This window comes from Tubulanus polymorphus, chromosome 10 (assembly GCF_964204645.1).
Source record: "Tubulanus polymorphus chromosome 10, tnTubPoly1.2, whole genome shotgun sequence".
Lineage (NCBI taxonomy): Eukaryota > Metazoa > Nemertea > Palaeonemertea > Tubulaniformes > Tubulanidae > Tubulanus > Tubulanus polymorphus.
Genome location: NC_134034.1, coordinates 9,584,169 through 9,606,758, shown reverse-complemented (window position 1 = coordinate 9,606,758; position 22,590 = coordinate 9,584,169). Strand labels below are relative to the sequence as shown.

General features: G+C 42.8%; 1 protein-coding gene across 4 annotated transcripts in view; it reads left to right on the top strand.

Annotated features, from left to right (window-relative positions):
* LOC141911702 (RNA-binding motif, single-stranded-interacting protein 2-like) overlaps positions 1 to 22,590 on the top strand; it is a 114,566-nt gene that overhangs the window by 70,434 nt on the left and 21,542 nt on the right. For all 4 annotated transcript variants that reach the window (XM_074802709.1, XM_074802710.1, XM_074802711.1 and 1 more), the window contains 2 exons: positions 110 to 306; positions 18,039 to 18,097. In XM_074802709.1, the coding sequence (XP_074658810.1) occupies positions 110 to 306; positions 18,039 to 18,097 (256 nt within the window). The remainder of the gene's footprint in view (positions 1 to 109; positions 307 to 18,038; positions 18,098 to 22,590) is intronic.

The following is a 22,590-nucleotide window of genomic DNA, read 5'->3' as shown; positions in this document are numbered from 1 at the left end:
GAAACGTACCGGGTTGAATGAACGTAATCTCTGTGCCGGTGATGAAACTCAGTAAATCAAAATAACATTGAATTCAATGTCTTATGTTTTATTCGTTCGTATTTTTCAGACTTATAATCCACAGCAAGCCACAAACCAGCCGCCTTTGACCCCACCGAGAGCGATGCCAACTGCGAGTCCAAACACCACTAGCAGTCAGTCTAGCACTAGCAGCTCTCAGAAAGATCAACTTAGTAAAACTAATCTGTATATAAAAGGACTAACTCCGAATACGACAGATGAAGATCTAGTTAATTTATGTAGGCAGTAAGTAGTCATTATTGTCATATTTTTTCGTTTTTGATTTGCAGGCCCAATTTCTGTATAGGTTTTAAGAGTGAAACTAAAGCCTAGCGCACATCGACACTGCGATTGGAGACAACTAGTTGCTACCGAACGATTACCCCGCGCACATCGAAATCTAGTTACAACCGGTCAGTTGCAGCAACTGCATGGCGCGTGTTGATCGTCGAGATCCAGAGCGCGCACATCGATTGATATGACTGCGATTGAGTACAACCAGTTGCTCAAAAGTAGAACATGGGCAACTGGCTGGAACTGGAGATAGACCGACGCTTACCAATCGTAAGCTCGCTCACATCGACACATTCAAGCAACTGATCGTATCCAGCCAGTTCCTCTCATGCGCCGAAAACTGCCTTGCAACTAGTTGTCTTCAATCGCAGTGTCGATGTGCGCTAGGCTTTAGATAGTGTTTGATAGTCATCATCACTCTTCGGTCACAGTTTGTATCGATGTGAATATTCTTCAAACCATTCTATAAATCAGTCGCATTTAAACGAGTAAGCTACGCTGTCCGTTCAAAATCAATCATAGCTCGAAGTAGCCACGGTTTTTTGTTTCTCGTGCATGCATCTTATAGCGGGTGGCTCCGAGAATATCCAAATCACGAGACCAACGGGATGATTCAGTGTGGACTACGTCTGCGGCGATGCGTAGCCGAACTCGACGTCGAAGAAGATATTCTCGCGCGATTTATTCCCGAACGCATTGACGTATAAATCACCGGCGGGACGGGCGGGTCATTAAATCACAGTCAGTAACAGACTCGGCGAATTAAATTCAAACATTATTTAATTACTGTAGAATATAGAACAGGGCTCGCTCGCTCGTGCCGGGCCCCGATCGGTTTTAACTCGATTAACGCTCGCCGCGTTTTTACGCCGATCGGCTATAAATTGCCGTCTGCTAGTTGCCATGGCGATACGTCAGACGACGGCTTCGAAGATGACGGAACTGTTTTTCGATGTTGTCGATGACGACCCCGTTAAAAACGGTCGGAGTGCCGTGTTATTTTTTTGTCGGGGAGGGTCGCGCCGGGGTAGGCGACAGGAACGTCTGCCGATGTCGGTATATATCGGTATACCCGTCGTAGTGAACGTCGCGCTGTCAACTCAACGTTGCGAGCTCGACTCGAATTTCCATCCATTCTGAGTTCGCGTTATTGATTTTCGCGGAGATGAGGTCCGTCGCGATCTGTGCGATCTCTTATCATCAGAGGCATCTGTCATGTTCGGAAGTAGTTGAAAGTCTTGCGGTGGCATATCGATATGATTATCGGCTATCCTACCAGATGGCGTGCCTTGCCGTAGTAGGACGTTGGCCATATTAGTTGATTACAAACACTAGCGACACAAGTGGAATCCTCTAATAATGCAGGATGTGGTGTCCTACTGCACACTAGCGACACCTAGTGGATTCTCACTTGCCACTAGTGGATTGTTCTCTCGCAACAGTAGTTGATGTATACTGCGTGCACTAATGATACCTGGTAGATCCTCACATGCCTCGCGTGGAATCCTCAGCTGCTGCTACTGCAGACGCTCGTTTAGAGCTCGAACGAAGTCTGATGATAAACGGACGGACGTCATAAATCCCGACGACGACGCATCGAAATAAAGACGTTACATTTACCGGCGTTAAATAAATGGCGGTCGCGCGAAGCCGCGCTATTCATCTTGCGAGGCAGCGCTGTGAAGAAACTAATGGCGTCGTACGCGAATAGATGTCTATCGATAATGGGTCCTAAGAGTCACAGTACTAGCAGTAACCACCACACAGTCAGTACTCGCAGAGCTGACTTATTGTCGGATGTAGCTTTCAGACTCGCTGCATTGAAAAGCTTTCGTTAATTACGGTTTGATGTCTGAATAGCAGTGTATTTTATAGTTGACTAGTTTCATTTATGGTTTATTGAATTATGACCCGGCGATGTGCATGTATCGAACTGTTGCCCTTTCATATTTATCATGGCAAGGTTTGGCACTGCAGCACTGGGGCAAATCCCTGTGAGGGAGGATGTGTCTACTAAGAGAGGGGTTTGTACTGAGATAGAGTCTCATGATGTCATCAGGTTCAAATCCCTAGAGGGAGGCTCTATCTACTAGGGCAGGGTGTGTACCGTATCAGCTGTGAGACCTTTGTCTGTGGCCATTGATATTAATTGATGAATCATTTCAAATCTGCCTGGACATCTATAATAGAATCATGTATAAATATGTATATACCTGATTAGATTAGTCCACCTGTGCGTCAGTTGAAGTCGTGTAAGTAAATATACTCGACTATACGTAGTAAAGTGGATTACTGGGTAGTGTTTAATACGGGTTCGGTTCTTGTCGATTTGATTGAATCAATTCAATTTTACCGCCGAGCGTTATAATAATGCTGAAGTTTCGCAAGCCCTCGATGCGTAATGAATGGTGAAATTAGTATTAGGCGAAGTGACTGATAGGTATCTGAAGGGATATGGAGTGGGAGATCTGAGTTCGAGGTGGGTAGGGGGAGAAATGGGAGGCGTAAAGGGAAAAGTAGTAGAAATAGGTAATGCGCAAAAGAAGAATGGATGATGAAGGAAATGTGGATAAACAATGGGTGAAGAGTGGGAGAGGTTGAAATGGAGACGATCTGATTTCTCGTGTTAAGACCCATAACCCCCACAACTCCCCCCCATTCATTAGCGTTTAAGAGGTATTTATATCGATTGACCTAGCTTTTGAACACAGACATGGCGACCATCCGAAACGACCATCCCCCGCGCGTTACTCGCGACCGCTTCATTTCAAATCGAAGACGTTGAATTAGTGGTAAGCTGCCGTACGTGGTCGCGAATAGCGATCATCTGACAAATTCATGGTTAAACTTCGCTGTGGAACTTAGCGCGCGCGCTCGGGAGTTCCACGCTGATTTAAAACCGCCGTGATCAGATTAGCATACATTACACGTCGAACATACGCCTTAAATTAGATCTGGTTTAGTTCGATACTTACTAATGTACTATATACGCGATGAGTTGAGATCTTCGGCTACTAAGAGACTAACGTCATTTTGTCATTGTGGATTTAGTTACTCAGTTCGCCGGCTGTCCGTCAGTCAGTCTGTCTGTCTGTCCGTCTGTCGATGGCGTTGACAATGAAATCTACTTTCGTTTCAACGTTCCTCTCTTGGTGTCTTAATTTGAACAGAAATATGAAAGATGTTACTGAGGGTCTTACTGTTGATTACTGATTAATTTGAACAGAAATATGAAAGATGTTACTGAGGGTCTTACTGTTGATTACTGATTCATTTGAACAGAAATATGAAAGGTGTTACTGAGGGTCTTACTGTTGATTACTGATTAATTTGAACAGAAATATGAAAGGTGTTACTGATGGTCTTACTGTTGATTACTGATTAATTCGAACAGAAATATGAAAGATGTTACTGAGGGTCTTACTGTGGATTACTGTTTAATTAGAACAGAAATATGAAAGATGTTACTGAGGGTCTTACTGTGGATTACTGATTAATTTAAACAGAAATATGAAAGATGTTACTGAGGATCTTACTGTTGATTACTGATTAATTTGAACAGAAATATGAAAGATGTTACTGAGGGTCTTACTGTGGATTACTGATTAATTTGAACAGAAATATGAAAGGTGTTACTGATGGTCTTACTGTTGATTACTGATTAATTTGAACAGAAATATGAAAGATGTTACTGAGGATCTTACTGTTGATTACTGATTAATTTGAACAGAAATATGAAAGATGTTACTGAGGGTCTTACTGTGGATTACTGATTAATTTGAACAGAAATATGAAAGGTGTTACTGATGGTCTTACTGTTGATTACTGATCAATTTGAACATTTCCTTTTTCATATTTCAATAAAATGTTGCTATAAAAAATTCAATTTGTAACTGATAGCACTTTTCAAAGTTTGGCAGCCCTGTGTACTTATTCTGCCTCTCTCGCTCTCCCTTGCTCTGACTCTCTCATTCCTGTCCTTTCAGTCTTTCTTCTCTTCCCCTCCCATTGTTCTCTAAGCCTACCATTCCCTTTTCACCTGCATCTCCGCGCTCTCCCTATCCGCCAGTTATAAGCAATATCTACCGTTTCTCGGAAAGTGCCTTCAGGAATCAATGGTTTGGTTGTAGTTATCAGATACGGGGTTAGTGAAAGCAAGCTTTTACTGCACAGTATCTCGTGTTGATAAATACTACTCAATGTGGTTATTTGTTAATAGCTATGATTTGATAGAGATTTCCTCCTTCCCCGTTCTCTATCCACCCGTTGATTATACGCAAAGTCAAACATGGCTTCCATTTTCTTAGCATTCGTATCTAATCTACTGTGGTGAATTTACTAACATTTCTTCGCTCTTGAAATGCTGGTTCAGTATATAGTCAATTTATGATTCCCTATTGTGGTTATGATTAAGATGTCTCTACTGGGGCAAGGGTTTGTACTGTGACAGAGTCTCATGATGTCATCAGGTTCAAATCCCTGTGAGGGAGGATGTGTCTACTAGGGCAGGGATTTGTACTGTGGCAGAGTCTCATGATGTCATCAGGTTCAAATCCCTGTGAGGGAGGATGTGTCTACTAGGACAGGGGTTTGTACTGTGACAGAGTCTCATGATGACATCAGGTTCAAATCCCTGTGAGGGAGGATGTGTCTACTAAGGCAGTGGTTTGTACTGTGACAGAGTCTCATGATGACATCAGGTTCAAATCCCTGTGAGGGAGGATGTGTCTACTAAGGCAGTGGTTTGTACTGTGACAGAGTCTCATGATGACATCAGGTTCAAATCCCTGTGAGGGAGGATGTGTCTACTAAGGCAGTGGTTTGTACTGTGACAGAGTCTCACCACGACATCAGGTACAAACGGCGGATACATCGATTAATACAGGAGTCAGTTCAGGTCATCCATCATCGTGTCTTCTCTTTTTTCCCTGATGCGGTCATCCGGGGTGTAATCGGCTGCATACGCATTTAGAGAAACTCATTTTGCAAGCGATCACACTCCTCACACATGCGACGAACACACGCACGCATGAGAATGCATGTGTTAACACCTGGCTGCATGTATTCATCAATGTAAAAAAATATTATTGAAATAAATCGAATAATGTAAAGCCTGCTGTCGCCACAATGAGTTGATATTATTACATTCTGAAATGTGCAACTACCTCTAGAAATTATATATATATATATATATGAATGTGCATATGCAAATATGAAGTGCGTGGTACTGACTACGCGAATGACAGATGCTCGTGACTGTATGTGTGTGTGTAAAAATGTTTGAACAGAAATCAATATGAAATCGTATTCATATCGGTTCACGTTGTGCGTATAAATGACATGTTAATTAATACTTCGTTGGTTCGTATTCGGCGCGAACCTCTTGAATATCACTTCGGGCGGATTGTCGACTGTGAATCATAGGAATGAGGACTCTTCTTAGGCTGCTGCGGTGGAGGTTATTGCTTGCTGCAGCCAGTGCGCGATGACTCCCGGATTCCTTTTGCTGTAGTAGCGACATCTAGTGGATCCTCACTTGCCACAAGTGGAATCCTCTTTTGTTGAATTGATCGATGTCCTACTGCACACTAGAGACACCTGGTGGATCCTCACTTTGCACGAGTGGAATCCTCTGTTGCCGCAGTAGGGTGATATCCTGCTGCACACTAGCGACACCTGGTGGATCATCACTTGCCACAGTGTAATCCTCTATTGCCCGCAGAAGTTAATATCGTACTGGACGCTAGCGCATCGAAGCCCGATTTAATAACTTAAAGCAAGGATAAATCAATTAGAAATTTTCAAATTTTTCTTTTTCCGAACATGAACTGTGACCAAATTCCATGATAAACTCAACATTTTGCTGGTGATCGATCCCATGCATTGCTACTCATCCTCTTAAATCCGGAATCTCTGTTAATATGAATCTCGCGACGTTTAAACCGGTTTTGCACATGAATTTGAAATATCTCAGAAATTAGCATTAACTTTTACATTATTTGATGAGAAGAGTTTTTGTCCGTGTTGGCAGAGATATTTTTATTTTTTATTTTTGTTCGCGCGATGCCCACGGGCGCTCTAGGCGGCGCGGGCACACACAACCGTGTTGCAATTAGTTTTACGCTTGGAAAGAGCAACAACGAATAATTGTGCGTTTCGTGATTGAAATTGTCCGCCTGAAACCACGGCAAACACCTCGGCAAAAACGGGCGCGCGCTAAAAATAACTGTCGTTCGTAATTAGTTCAGGGAAATATCGAAAGAATTTGATAATGAAAATGTTGGCTTAAGCGAGTTTTACCCAGTTCCACAGTTGTGTGGGTTTTATTAGGCTCTGCGTCCAATTTCACAGTTGTGTGGGTTTAATTTGACCCTGGATTCAGTTCCACAGTTGTGTGGGTTTAATTTGACTCTGGATTCAGTTCCACTGTTGTGTGGGTTTAAATTGACTCTGAATCCAATTTCACAGTTGTGTGGGTTTAAATTGACTCTGAATCCAGTTCCACAGTTGTGTGGGTTTAATTTGGCTCTGGGTCCGATTCCACAGTTGCCTGGGTTTACTTTGACTCTGGATTCAGTTACACATTTTCTGCAAGTTCGAGGTTCAATTTCACTTTGAATCCGGTTCCACAGTTATGTGGGTTTAACCACCTTCTGAACCCAGTCCCCCCACGCATTTTTAAGGCGTCCAAATTGACCCCGGTGTTCTGACCATTTCATCCCTGAAGACAGTCAGTTATAGATGCTCTACATGTATTACGACTGTTGATAAGACGCACAGATTCGGCCAGCGGTTTGGTCTGGTCGCGATTCATTTCCGTACCGGATCACCAAGGTGACAGCATGACAGGCTTAAGGCGTCTAGCTGGGACGTGGAATGTCACTACACACGCATCCTATCATCGCTTGCAGTAGTACATAAAGAATTTCAAATTACATGGTGAAATTCCTGAGTGCTAATGAGTAAACCAAATAGCGATGGTTTGGACGTGGAGTATTATGTTTTTTGACTGGTGTGCGTCTTTGGTCTGGCTGAACGGAATGCGCCTGCTGAATGGTGTGCGCCCACTGAACGAATGCGCCCGCTGAACGGTGTGCACCTGCTGTACGGTGTGCGTCCGCTGTACGGTGTGCATCCACTGTACGGTGTGCATCCGCTGAAAAGTGTGCGTCTGCCGAATGGTGTGCATCCGCTGAACGGTGTATGTCTGCTGTATGGTGTGCGCCCGCTGTATGGTGTGCGCCAGCTGTACGGTGTGCGTCTGCCGAAAAGTGTGCGTCCGCCGAACAGTGTGTGCCCGCTGAACGGTGTGCGTCTGCTGAATGCGTATCGTCGTTATTCATGGTATAAATCAAATGTTTGCTAACGCAGCGTCGACGGCTTGCTGCCGGATTTACGGGTTAGATTAATCGCAATCATCGGGGACCGCTTAGGCAGCCATTAACTCGTCCACCTGAAACATTGCGTCGAAAAAAACACCGGGCTCGAGTGGCGTGGAAATGACGCTCGATACGGCCTCCATTCCCGTCTATCCGTTCATAGGTAGTTAATATCTGTTCCTGGGAACATTTGCAAAAAACACGTACTGATTTTGATCTACTTCTTGTCTAGTCCGGCTGATTCAGTGCCATGTTTTAGTGAAACTCGGATCGCGTTTGAAAGTCGTCAATCTTCGGTCACAGTTTGTATCGATGTGAATATTCTTCAAACCGAGTTCATCGTAGATGATTAGAATCAGTTCATATCAAATGAGAAAGTTTTCAATTAACTTCAAAATAGGTTGTAAGATGTGTTAGATGTGTTAAGAGTGAAAACTAAGGCTATTTGAAATAGCAAACTATTTAAAACTCTAAAACCCCATTTTTCACGTTGTATTATGAATTTTTTTTTAGTCATATAGCATTTAGGGCCGCGTTTTAACATGGTTTAATCGCTCAGGATTGAACACTCCTTTAAATTGGCTGGTTTTTGTAGACTCACTGCCCGATGTTAGGTGCTGGTTTTGTAGATTCAGCGCCCAATGTAAGGCGCCATTTTTGTGTAGACTCACCGCCCGATGTTAGGCACTGGTTTTTGTAGACTCACCGCCCGATGTTAGGCGCTGGTTTTTGTAGACTCACCGCCCGATGTTAGGCGCTGGTTTTTGTAGACTCACCGCCCGATGTTAGGCGCTGTTTTTGTAGACTCACCGCCCGATGTTAGGCGCTGGTTTTTGTAGACTCACCGCCCGATGTTAGGCGCTGGTTTTTGTAGACTCACCGCTCGATGTTAGGCGCTGGTTTTTGTAGACTCACCGCCCGATGTTAGGAGCTTGTTTTTGTAGACTCACCGCTTGATGTTAGGCGCTGGTTTTTGTAGACTCACCGTCCGATGTTAGGCGCTGGTTTTTGTAGACTCACCGCCCGATGTTAGGCGCTGTTTTTGTAGACTCACCGTCCGATGTTAGGCGCTGGTTTTTGTAGACGCACCGTCCGATGTTAGGCGCTGGTTTTTGTTGACTCACCGCCCGATGTTAGGCGCTGGTTTTTGTAGACTCACCGCCCGATGTTAGGCGCTGGTTTTTCTACCGTCATGAAATGATTCCTGGCGAGACTCGATGTTTCGTTAATCGGCTTTAGAGTCAATTAGACCTCGATAGCGAGAGAGCGAGTTATTCCTCTCCCCTCTCTCTACTCCCTCTCTCTCTCTCTCTACTCTCTCTCTCGCTCTCTCATTTTTCCTCTCTCTGCTATTTCTTCATCGTTTCCTTGTAATCTCCCTGTAACTCTCACTACTCTTTCTGCTCTTTCCCTGTTTCTTTCCCTTTCATTATTTCCTCTTCTTATTTCTTATTTAGCTGCACCTTTCCATGCTCCCTCCTATCTCTCTCTTTTCTCACCTTAACCTCTCTCTCTCTCTCTCTCTCTCTCTCTCTCTCTCTCTCTCTCTCTCTCTCTCTCTCTCTCTCTCTCTCTCTCTCTCTCTCTCCCTCCCTCCCTCCCTCCCTCCCTCCCTCCCTCCCTCCCTCCCTCTCTCTCTCTCTCTCTCTCTCTCTCTCTCTCTCTCTCTCTCTCTCTCTCTCTCTCTCTCTCTCTCTCTCTCTTTGTCCTTTCACTCTTTCCTCCTTTCTATCCTGTTTCCCGATTCCTCCTCTTTCCTCTGTCCTCTCCCTCCCTCTTTCCCCCTTTTCCTCTCTCCTCTCTTCTCTGTCCTCTTAATCTCCTCCTTCCCACTCTTTCACTCTTCCTCTTCCCCATTCCCCCTCTTCCCTCTGTCCTCTCCCTCCCCCTCTTCCCTCTGTCCTCTCCCTCTCTCCCCTCTGCTCTTTCCCCTCTCCCCTCTCTTCTCTCTATGTTTATCTCTTGTTTTCATCAATTTATCGTGTTAATGGTCACGGATGGTTTCGGTTTTTTAGCGAGGCAGATATTATCGGCGTCTAATCGTCCCTGCGCGGTTGCAATGCCAATAATGCACCCATTAATTCGTCACTTTCAAAAGAAAATAATGCGATTTCGTACGCTCAATTAACTCCCGTTTCCCTGTCGGTTGTTCGGAGTTTTATCGCGGCCATCTGCTCCCGAGCTCTTAGCAGACGCGATCGTAGGTCTTGTCAAGGTCATTGCGGAGCTGTCAGCCATCTGCTCGTGGGTTCTAATCTTGCGCGGGGATGTGTTGACCATCTGCCCAAACGCTAGTTTCTAAGATCCGAGAGCTCTCCTTCAAGGTCGGTGGAGCTGTAAACACTGTACATCGAAGGTTAAGGTCTTCCTAAAAAATAGTAATAAAAACGCAACTATCAAAATCTCCATGGTGATTACGATTTTATTTACATGATTGACGTTTCAACCGATTTTGACTCGTCTCTTCTCGAAAAGTTGAAGTCAATTTTTGGAAATCTTGAATTTGATGAAAGTTGTTTTTCCTGAAATGAAACTTGAACAGAGTCTATACTGTACCATCCAATTCAGATATAACTCTCAAGTCAAAAGATCCTGACTTGAGCGGAGTTTACTGTACCATCTAACTCAGATATCACTCTCAAGTCAAAAGATCAGACTTGAGTGGAGTTTACTGTACCATCTAACTCAGATATCACTCTCAAGTCAAAAGATCCGACTTGAGCGGAGTCTACTGTACCATCCAACTCAGATATAACTCTCCAGTCAAAAAATCAGACTTGAGCGGAGTCTACTGTACCATCCAACCCAGATATAACTCTCAAGTCAAAAGATCCGACTTGAGCGTGACAAGTTTTTAAAGTTGCCAAGAAATTCCTGACCAGATCCTTTGATCCTAGGCCAGACCCTAACATTTAGAGAAATAATACATTAGGACTGATGAAGTAACAAGTTACAAGTTGGTTTATTCATCATAATCAAATGACATGATCGTCAATGAACAGCAAAACAGAAGAAAAGGAAAACAATATGTAGATATATACAATACCAGAAATGCGAAAATATTTACAAGAAAAAGTGCACGAGACAGGTACGGAACTGAAAAGAAAAATAACGTCAAGCACAAAATTAAATATAAAATTCAAATCCCGATTGGATATACTTCCCCAAATTTACCAATTCCCCTTGACTATCATTAAAAATTTTATTAACATTATTTGCACCAACATTAACTGAATTAAATTTCTTCCTAAGATTGTTGAATTTGCTACACGTTAAGATGAAGTGCAGCTCATCTTCGACACAGTTACACGTATCGCAAAGCCTGTTTTCTCTACTCAATACCAGGTGTCTGCCTTTTTCATATCATAAGTCGGTGAGATGAGAAACGCAGTATGAATGTGCGTTTGTTATTTCGGATCGTATCACAACACGATGATCTGTGTGTTTGTATGATAGCGCCGTCGCGTGGACACCTGGTGACATGTCGCACACGACAGCTGAATCAGTCGAGTACCGATGATGCCGAGTTGTTGATTGCGCAGCACCGCTGAATAATCCTGCCAGCGATTTTAATCAGATTGTTTCTCGTATACATTGTTATCATAGCGCGCGGCTTCGACTTTGCGAAGGGGGTGACATGTTGCCGGGTAACAGCTTGTTGATCTTTAATAAAAGGCGTTCGTTTCGAAGTGATTGTTCGGAGTCGCTATAGCGTGTATAGTCACATGAATTATAGTCGAATTTATCGAGGAGTCACTTGGCGATTTTATGATAAGTGATTCGTTGATGCTATGGAGTCGCTAGATTCGGGAGCTCTTTTGCGTCACGCGAATAAGGCCCTATAGACGACTTAATAGAGAAGTCATTTACTGATTGGTTGATAAATAATTTGTTTAGGACGTTCAGGAGGCGCCTAGTTAAGGTGTCACTTTTCGGAATCACCTGATTCTGCAGTCTTCTGTCAACCGGTTCAAAAGTCTTGTTTTATCTTGCTGAAATTGAAATTTTAGTCGATTGTCGTTTAGCACCTTTAGTGGAGTCAGTCAGCTAGGACTTATTGTCATGTTTCGGGAGAGTCCCAGGAATTGATGTCATCTCCACTGCGGCTAGCTTAGTTGCTGTCAATTTTCGGGAGAGTCCCAGGAATTGGCTAGACATCATCAAAATGCTATCAAAATGATGCTGGGGCTAGTGAGGTTAGTTACTTCCAGAACCAGTACGTGACAATTGGACCGGTGCGAAAATTCAGCGCTGTCAGATGAAATTTAGTTTGGTGGTCGTTGCAATCTCCTAGCATGGCTGCTGTACATCCAACAGACATGTGAAAATCTGAGAAAAATTTCGTAAAATTCCGACGTTTCGTTTGCGCTAGCGAAGTCGACAGTCGACGACGTCAAATTTGATAATGTTATCGATATTCCCGACGTCTCGAGAATTTCAATGAGTTTTTTCGTTGTAACACTTTCTCGAAATATTCCACCCGAAAAAACACTCGACACGATTCCGATGAGAACGCATGCATTTGATATCGTTAAATTATTCGCAGAAACGCAGAAAATGCGGGATGTTCGCTAAGAGAATTTTCGCTCAAAAATTTGTAAATTTGTAGAAATATCAAATCTACTGCGGCGATTGAGGATACACTAGTTGTCACTAGTGTACTGTAGGACATCAACTATTGTGGCAATAGAAGATTCCACTTGTGGCAAGTGAGGATACACCATATGTCGCTAGTGTGCAGTTGGACATCAACCACTGCGGCAATACAGGATTCCACCAGGCGTCGCTAGTAGTTACTTGGTCTTCCACGCTTCGATTTCTCGTACGTTTCAATTAAGATCAAATCAAATTTTAAATCAATAAATCAATATGATAAAAAATGATGTTATGTAAATCAATTATGGTATGAAAGCTATCAAGACTTGTTTGCGACAACTCGACAATCCTCCGCTCTACAATCTGAGCTAGCTTTTCATCAACATTTGGTCGTGCAATCTGGTGGTGGCAAAACAGTGCCGTGGGTCCCGATCGGCCTTTGTGATTGTATGTTAAACGTTTGTCAAATTTGAACGACTGTCTCTGCGGTAACTATTCCGGTTTGAGGAATGTACGTACGAAGCATAGTTTGTCATATGAAAAAGAAATCGCTCTGGAATTTCTCGACAGTTTAAGTTGACGTGATGTGAAATTTCGAAATACTTGTCGCGGTCCACTTGATCATCGTTAAGTATTTCAGCAAATAGACTTCAGCGTACGACAATGTTATCAGCCTTGAGTGAAACTCTTAACCTACCTACTGTGGTTATCTATTCAAATAACCGTGCGCCTTATGGGAAATCATGTTTTTAGAGGTTCGGTTTGGGCCCGTCTGAAAACCAGGGCTCGGATACGTGTTGCGAAAATGGTCTTAAATCTTTAACCGTTTCAACGTTGACTTATTAATACCCTAAAGTGCTGGAGAATTCCACGCCAGTGCGTTGAATAACGTGTATACGGCTAAGGTGCGTCTACTTCGCGGTGCGGTGTATTGTCGATAACTAATATATTCCGATGTTTGACAGGTGCTGCCATCTCTCATTAGACATAAAAACTAATATCTTTTAACAACAATATGCAATGATGCGGTGTACTATCACCGATTTTTACACCGTATGGCGGTGCAGTTTCACTGAAAGGGTAAATACCCTGTTAATTTGAGTCGAATGGAGCCCGGCCTTTTAGTTGTTTGATAGTTTATCGAAGCAAGATGGTCATAGCCTGGTCTTAGATCTAATGTGGAACAGATCTGTTAGTAGACTTCGCAGTCAATGGCTTTCGATCTTTTCTGATTTATATTTTGGACATTTTTCATTTCGAACATATCCTGCACTGTTAAGATTATAATTAGGCAGAAATTTTTCGAATTATGTTCTTCAGTTTAAACCAACAATTCGATTGCCAATGACACAACTACCGGTATATCTGTACTTCGATATCCGATGTCCAAATTAAACCCTTAGTTCGGGTTTGTAAGGGACAGCGAATCAATCCAAAATGACGGGGACAATCCCTATCTCATGATCAAACAAAAAAGCTGAAAAAAGATAGGTGCATAAGTTTCTGTCCTGAAAAAATTACTGAATTTGTAAACGAACCCAATTAATAGCTACATCAGCCCCTCCCCTCACGGTGACTGGGGGTGATAATTATCCAACTGAAATTGGAGCAATGCGGTGGATGCCCGTTGCAAATGACCAATTAGATTGATGGAATTGGGTTAATTCTTTAAACTGGGATATTGCTACGAATAATCTAAGCTGGTAAACCTTGAGCAGATGTAGTTACTAGAGTCGATACGCCCGAGATTTGGAATCCCGCTTTCAGGGTTCATATCCCTGATAAGATACATTTAGATCTTAAGATTGAATATTCTTTAGTTTTACGTTTTATTTTACAGTTGAATTACGATACGCCTATCTCAATTTTTCATGCCATACCTGATACAGTTTCTCCCTCACCCTCCCTCTCTACCCTCTTCTCTATCCCTCTCCTCTCCCTCTCTCCCTCATAACTCTATCTCCCTCTCCCCTCCCTCTCCCTCTCTCCTCCCCCTCTTCCTCTCCCTCTCTCCTCCCCTCTTCCTCTCTCCCTCTCTACTCCATCCCTCTCTCTCCCTCACTGCTCTCCCTATCTCCCCTCTTCTCTCTCCCTCTTAACTCTCCCTCCCTCTCTCCTCTCTCCATCCCTCTCTCCCCTCTTTGCTCCCCCTCCTTCCTTCTCTATTTATCTCTCCTCTCTATCTATCTATCTCCCTCTCTCTGATGCTGCCTGTTAAAACATGAAACAGTAAACTTTTTGTTTCTGACTGATATGTTGGATATCTCCGTTTTTTCTCTGCGTCTACCCTGGTTTATTTCCTTTAGCGCCGCCGTTATCAACCGGCAAAAAAAGGCTTATCTACTGTTCCTGTAACCCCCCACCCGTACCCTATTGCTCACGAGTGAGCTGGAAGTCGCGTCAGAGGCATCTGTTTTGTTGGAGCCGTGTTTTGAGCTAAGATTGTGTTTGAAAGTCGGTCACAGTTTGTATCGATGTGAATAAATATTCTTCAGATCGAGTTCATCGTAGAATCGGTCGTGTTTAAACACGAGAAAGTTTTAAACTTCAAACTATTATTGTGAAGCCATGTGTTTTAAGTGTTGAAATTAAGATGGTGTTTGAAAGTCGTCACTCTTCGGTCGCGGTTTTGTATTGATGTGAATATTTTTCAGATCGAGTTCATCGTAGATGATTAAAATCAGTGAAAGTTACGCGGTATCATCAGTAGCTTGATGGATGATCTATCTGTGTTGACTCAGTTTCCGATTTTCTGAGAACAATTCACATGCGTAGATTGTGACGACTGCCGGATACAAAAACGCTCGTCATTACTAATCATCGGGTTTTCCCCTTATCGTGGAGTATGTTCCTCATTTATCTTTCAAAATGCATCGACATTAAACTGAATATAGTTAAACTGAATAAAGACCAGGCGGGTGTCGGGGGGTCGGTTTGTCTCTTAAAATGCTGCATTAAACCAGTGGGGCTTGACCGCGGCGATTGATGTTTACGTTCGGATTCACCAGGGGTCGCTAGTGCTACGATGCTGGATTTCTTTTCCGAAGATATAATTCAAACCTATGCGTATATATATATATATTTTCGAATTCGATGAACGATGAATAAATATCGCGCTTTATTCAAAGCAGATGGATTCGGGTTTGTCGGGAGAGACGCAATTTGCGTAATGTTTTATGCAGGACGCCGAGAGTCTCGATGAAATCTGATTGAACGTGAACTATTTTTACGCCGGGTCTTTGTTCAACGTTACAAAATCAAGTCGCAGCTCTGACGGGAAAATTGCGAAAAATTTTGTCTCGCTTTTTAACCCTTTCAGTACGTCTACGCCGCAGTGCGGTGTACGAATCAGTGGTGGATTTTGCTAGTACACCGCACTGCGGTGTATTGATTTAATTATCCCTCTTGAAAGATGGCAGCACCTGTCAAACATAGTGAAATACTGGTAACTAACAATACACCGCGCTGCAGTGTAAACGAACTGTAGTGGTATTCCCGTTATTCAACACACTAAGGGTGGAATTTTTCAGAATTTTCAAATTATCTTCAGCACTATAGGGTATTAATTATCCAGCACTGAAAGGGTTAAGCGTATTCTGAGGATCGAAATTCATTAAGCAGGGACATATTCTTCTGGTCTCGAGTATTATCCGTCTGTGTGGAATTCTGTTGAGAAGGGTGTATACCGTAGGAGAGAGAGAGAGAGGAGAGATTGGAACAGAGTCAATGGGTACAGCCAGCAGCAGCAGCTATATTATATTTGTTATAATCTACTGTTTGTTCTTGTGTCATTAGTTTTGTTTACACAGTGTTAATAGGTATAGAAAAAATACTTGTGTCTCTCTCTTCCTGGTATACAACAAACTCCCCCCCCCCCCCAGCACCAGTAGAATCTGCGAGACCCAGTTCCACAGTTGTGTTGGTTTAATTTGACTCTAGATCCAGTTTTACAGTTGTGTGGGTTTAATTTGACTCTGGATCCAGTTCTAACAGTTGTGTGGGTTTAATTTGACTCTGGATCCAGTTCCACAGTTGTGTGGGTTTAATTTGACTCTGGATCCAGTTCCACAGTTGTGTGGGTTTAATTTGACTCTAGATCCAGTTCCACAGTTGTGTTGGTTTAATTTGACTCTAGATCCAGTTTTACAGTTGTGTGGGTTTAATTTGACTGTGGATCCAGTTCCACAGTTGTGTGGATTTTATTTGACTCTGGATCCAGTTCTAACAGTTGTGTGGGTTTAATTTGACTCTGGATCCAGTTCCACAGTTGTGTGGGTTTAATTTGACTCTGGATCCAGTTCCACAGTTGTGTGGGTTTAATTTGACTCTGGATCCAGTTCCACAGTTGTGTGGGTTTAATTTGACTCTGGATCCAGTTCCACAGTCGTGTGGGTTTAATTTGACTCTGGATCCAGTTCCACAGTCGTGTGGGTTTAACTTTGACTCTAGATCCAGTTTCACAGTTGTGTGGATCCAATTTTACTGTGGAGGACTCGGTTGTCGTTTGGACTCGATTAGACTCTGAAACCAATTCCACAGTTTTGAGCTTAATGTTTTTTTGAAATTTCTAAATTTAGAATAATTACATCGAACAACATAGATCTGGTAATCGATGCAACGTTTTGACGACGAGAAATGATGAAATAATTGTTCCGCCAGCATCCGCCTCATTGTAGCTGTACCCGGATTCAATTCCATTATTCACCAGTTCCATCAAATAATAACGAAAACCCGTCATATGAGATACGAATAATGATGAGTTTTCATTTAGGGTTTCGTATAGACTTCAACTGACATCGTTTATCATTAGTAAATTAGACTGATTGATGCGATAGACTGGTGTCGACCTCTATCGCATCTCTGACCTCTGTGATATTTCGACGCGTCTCTGACCTCCGTTATATTTTGATGTAGCGTGTTCGTTAACATTTTATTAGTACGAGATAATATTTATCTTATCCCGCGAGGCATCGTCTCGTTTCTATTGTTCGGTACAGCGTCTCCGGTTAAAAATTCAACGATTGAATTCCGTGCTAGCAATGTCTGGATTTATGTGTGTGGCCCGCTTAAAAATCAAATATATAACTTCCTAAGTCTAGATTAGATTTTTGATCTGATATGGATTTTAATTTGTTTATGAATGTGTTTTCTTAATAAACTTTTTTGATACAATCTGGATATTTTTTTAACTTGGACATAAATGTAATAGATTTCACCTGTTTCATTGGTCAAACTGATCCAGATTTAATCCGTTGCATTGGCCAAATTTAAACTGTGTCATGGGCCAAACTGATCCACATTAAGCCTGTTTTATGGGCCAAACTGATCCACATTAAGCCCGTTTCATGGGCCAAACTGATCCACATTAAGCCTGTTTCATGGGCCAAACTGATCCACATTAAACCTGTTTCATGGGCCAAACTGATCCACATTAAGCCTGTTTCATGGGCCAAACTGATCCAGATTCAACCTGTTTCATTGCCGAAAATGATCCAATATGAAAATGCTCGCACTGGTTTCATTGACTAAAATATCTTGATTATAGCGGAGCGGGATTTATTTTTGTGAACTCGTACAGCTATAGCATTACTTACATGAAAGCTGGTTAATTAGATAATGTTTATGTGTGTGTATGATAATTGCGAGTGCGTATATGGCGTATATATGTATAATGTGGTAATGATGTTTTGTATAATTGCGTTTTTTCAGATATGGTAAAATAACATCAACTAAAGCAATTATTGACCAAACTACTGTTAAATGTAAAGGTAAGTAGGTTACATTAGCGCTACCTCTCACTAGCCTCACTGCCTCTCTCTCTCTCTCGCTCTCTCCATATTTCACTTTTTAATCCGAGTACGACTAACCCGTACCAATCCCCTTGCGACAACTCAGCGGACCAGTGTTGTCTGTTTCTAATTTCTCAGTTACATCTGTCTTTATAGACTTCAGAAATTAGTTCATTTTCAGGGCCAGTTGTTCTAATCTTCAGTCGGTTGAAGAGTTGATTTCTGTTTGTGCTGGATTTCTACCGTGTGGTTAGCTAACTTACACCAAATTTCCCCAACTTCCCCCAAACCAGTCTCCGTGATAAATGCATGCATTACCAAACCCCTTGCTATGACGTGATTTCTCGAATCAAATGATAATAAAACTCTTTCGGCGTCTAAACCGCATTTCGATGCATAAATTGGTGATGGACTTTGCTAGTACACCGCATCTCGGTGTATTGATGTCATTATTAGTAATTTGTAAATATCTCTTGAAAGGTTGCAGTACCTGTTTAAAACGTTGAATACTAATAACTAACAATACACCACACTGCGGTGTAGATGCTCTTCTGCAGTTTGCCTGTTGTATAGAGCTGTTCAAATTCTTTGAATTATTTCCAGCGCTTTAGAGAAACAATTGGTCATCGCCGAAAGGGTTGAAAAATTTACACCTCAACCCAATACCCACCCCCCCCCCCCCCGTTAACTTTTGAGCGACTGGCACCGACACCACTTTTGCAGCAGTACAGATCCCTAACTGACCAGCTCATAAGAACCTAACATATATATATATATATATATATAATTACACATGACTTCTTAATTTCTGGTCGAACTCGAGCGATTTATATTTAACCCCCTGAAAATTTGACATTAACCAGAAATTTTTTACGTTTGATTCATTAAGATCTTTATACGCGACAATTCAGAACAAAAAAATTTACGTAAGACATTTATTATCGTCGCAACGCACGGATAATATAGAATCATCCAGCGAACCGATCCCTTCTAAGCGTGTTTTCATTAGTTTTCTATGACATTTAAACGACGACATGTTTATTCACAGCGGGTCGTCCGTGCGCATTATCTCGTATCGAAGGTATGTTATAATCGTTTATTCGACAAACGAACCGTCGTACCGGTTTCGGGGAGGGGGGGGGGTGGTTCGACTTTTTTCTTCGGGCGTCTCGCGATAATTGACGACGACGACGCTCGAGGTTTATTTTTTGCGCGTCGCGTTCTTCGTTCCGTTGAAACGATGGCTTTGCGTGTCGGCGTACATTTCGTCCGACGACGGCGGCCGCTTTTTATGCGAGCGTTAAATCGTCTTCTGAGAATCGAGAAAAAAAAACGTACGGCGAATATCTCAAATTTAATGAATAGAATCTATCAGCCGCAGCCGGAAACTAAGAGAGTTGAATCGTATATCGTGTTGAAATTTACGAGCGATCCCGGCGCTCTGTCTCTCTATGTAAAAACAACGGATTGATTTAACCTTTTTTACTGCGTGCGTTGCGTGTGCGTGCGTGCGTAATTGCTCCGCGCGACCTTGAGAATAGCTTCTTGTCGACGCGTATGTAAACATAGCCGTTAGTGACTTATTTATGCATGAAGACATTATGCCTCTATCCGCATTGATGATTCACTGATTGCAGGTGATATTATTATAATGATTATTATTATTATTTTATTATTATTTTCGGGAACCCTTGAATTCAAATTCCAGATTCGTGATTTTTCCGAAATGATAGATTTAGTGAAATTGGAAATTGATATACCCCCATGTGCTCCCTGTGAAACCCCCTCAGAAGTCAAACCCCTTCTCCTTCTCAAACCTAACCACCTGTCAGATCCTAATCCTTCCACCCCCTCCTCTCAGACACTTATCCCTCATTTCAGATCCTCATTCCTTTTTTAGGACCCTTATCCCTCAGATCGCAATTCTTTTTGAAACCTCGGTCAATCGCCCCCTCGCGTCCTCGGATCCTGATCCCTCGAATACTAATCGCCGCTCGTCGGACTCTCGCCCTCTCATCTCGGATTCAATCCCACTCGCATTATCGGATCCATCCCGCACACTTGTTGTCGTGTCAGATTACGAGGGATCGTATCAATCCATATTGCATATAGATGAAACGACTGTTGCGATCTACCGCAGCAATACTGTTACAATTCAATCAACTCTAACAGCAACGATTCAATCAATATTTCATATAATCAATAACTGATCGATCAATCAATATCGCGGTGGTTTATATCCGTATACGGCTTCGATCGAATCGGCGCGCGACGAATCGAACAATAGATTTTACAAAGGGGCCGACACACGAACGACGATTCTATTCTGAAGTTTTCATCGTTTTCGAATCGATCCGTCTTCTTTCTCTGAAGCTAGGAATATCCTGAGATTTCTATTTTGAAAGACGTCGTATTATTTAACGAGATGGTGAAAAATCGATATTCTGTCATTCGCGAAAGTTTACAGTTAATGCTACTGCGGCAAGCGAGGAATCCTTTTTTGCCAAGTGAGGATCCACCAGGTGTCGCTAGTTGTTACTTGTTGTCTTTTGCGCTTCAATTTCTTGCACATTTCATTAAATTCGAATCCAACTTTTCTCCCAGTTGGCATTGCTTCCGTGGTATGCGATGACTCTACGTATGGCAAGTGAGCATCAACTAGGTGTCGCTAGTATCTCAATAATAAATCAATTTTCCATTAAAAAGCTACACAAATTGATTGTTTTTCGATGTGGTCCGTATTGAAGGGGTTAATGCGCTTGTTTGTTGCTTGAGAAGATTCCTATTAATCCCTGTTTAAGGCATTAATCTGGAGCAGTGACAGATGTGATAACTGAGTAGTGTGAGATGCAGAGCTGAGGGGTAACACATGATTTATCTATACCACCTCTCTCCCTTCCCCCTCCCACTCTCCCTCTCCTTTATCTCTCCCTCCTTTCCCTCTCCCCCTCTCTTCCTCACCCACTTTTTCCCTCCCCTTCCTCTTTCCCTCATCTAAATCCCTCCCCTTCTCTCCAACCCCCTTCTCTCTCCCTCATCTATCTCCCTCCCCTTCCGCTCTCCCTCATCTCTCTCCCTCCCCTTCCTCTCTCCCTCATCTCTCTCCAACCCCTTCATCTCTGCCTCATCTCTCTCCCTCATCTCTCTCCCTCATCTCTCTCCCTCCTTTCCCCCTCCCCTCTCTTCCCCTCCCATCACTTTTCCTCTCCTTCCCCTCTCCCTCCCCCTCCTCTCCATCTCCCATTTCTCTCCCTACTCCCCTCTCCTCCCTCCCCCCTCCCCTATCTCCCTTATGCACTCCCTCTCAAAATTATCCTTTTGAAAATACTAGACTCATGTTCAATCACATATAATCGTGAAACCTACTCAGTCGATACAATGCCTCAGTGGGCCGAGATAAAAATATGATTTTTATATCCCAAGGACAGTGCGCTCTTAAACAGTTAATTTGTGTAGTGTGTTGAGGAGCTGGGGTTCAGTGCATATCTCGTTTCATAACTAGTTGCAATTGCAGATTGAGTTGTGAATATTATTTTGATAACGTTCAGATGGTCTGCCTACCTACCGCAGTCTCATTCTCGCCCTTCAAATACTGGTTGGCGTTCACATTTCAAGAACATATTTAAGCCACTCTTTCTGCCAGGGCAGGGCGGACAAGCTTGAATCTGTTCCCAGTTCCACAGTGCGGATCCAATTCCATCCATATATTGGTTTAATTTGAGTCTGGACCCAGTTCCACAGTTGTATGAATTTAATTTGACTGTGAACCCAGTTCCCCAGTAGTTGTGTTGGGTTTGACGTATAGTTCCACAGTTGTGAGTTGGGTTTTATTTGACTGTAGATCCAGTTCCACAGTTGTGCGTTGGGTTTAATTTGACTGTAGATCCAGTTCCACAGTTGTGTGTTGGGTTTAATTTGACTGTAGATCCAGTTCCACAGTTGTGTGGGTTTAATTTGACTCTAGATCCAGTTCCACAGTTGTGTGTTGGGTCTGATTTGAGTCTAGATCCAGTTCCACGGCAGTTGTGTGTTGGGTTTAATTAAGATATTTTCCGACTGAATAGTATCTCGGTCAGTTTCGTGTTGCCCCCTCATTATATCAGTCACTGCGCGTTTGAACTATCATACAGTCACGCTATATTTGCTCATAAATTATTCAAATTCGGAAAATTACACCGTTCAATATTTAATCTCGGGGGCTATTCGAGTAGTTAATTTATTGCTCGTACCCCTTTGACTGTGTGCGTTATCATTGAAATCTCCGTAGCTATTTTCGGAGCTATCGGCGTGAAATTAGTCGTGATCTCATCGGGTTGTGATATCGGCGGCGTCGCAATATCGTGACTTCAGTTTTATCGCCGGAGGTTCTTTTAATGCGATATTTCGGGCAAACCTATCCGCATTTGTTAAATCGCCAAAATTAGCTTGGCCCGCTAGTGCGCGCGACCTAACACGGTGGTTCGATCTTAAGT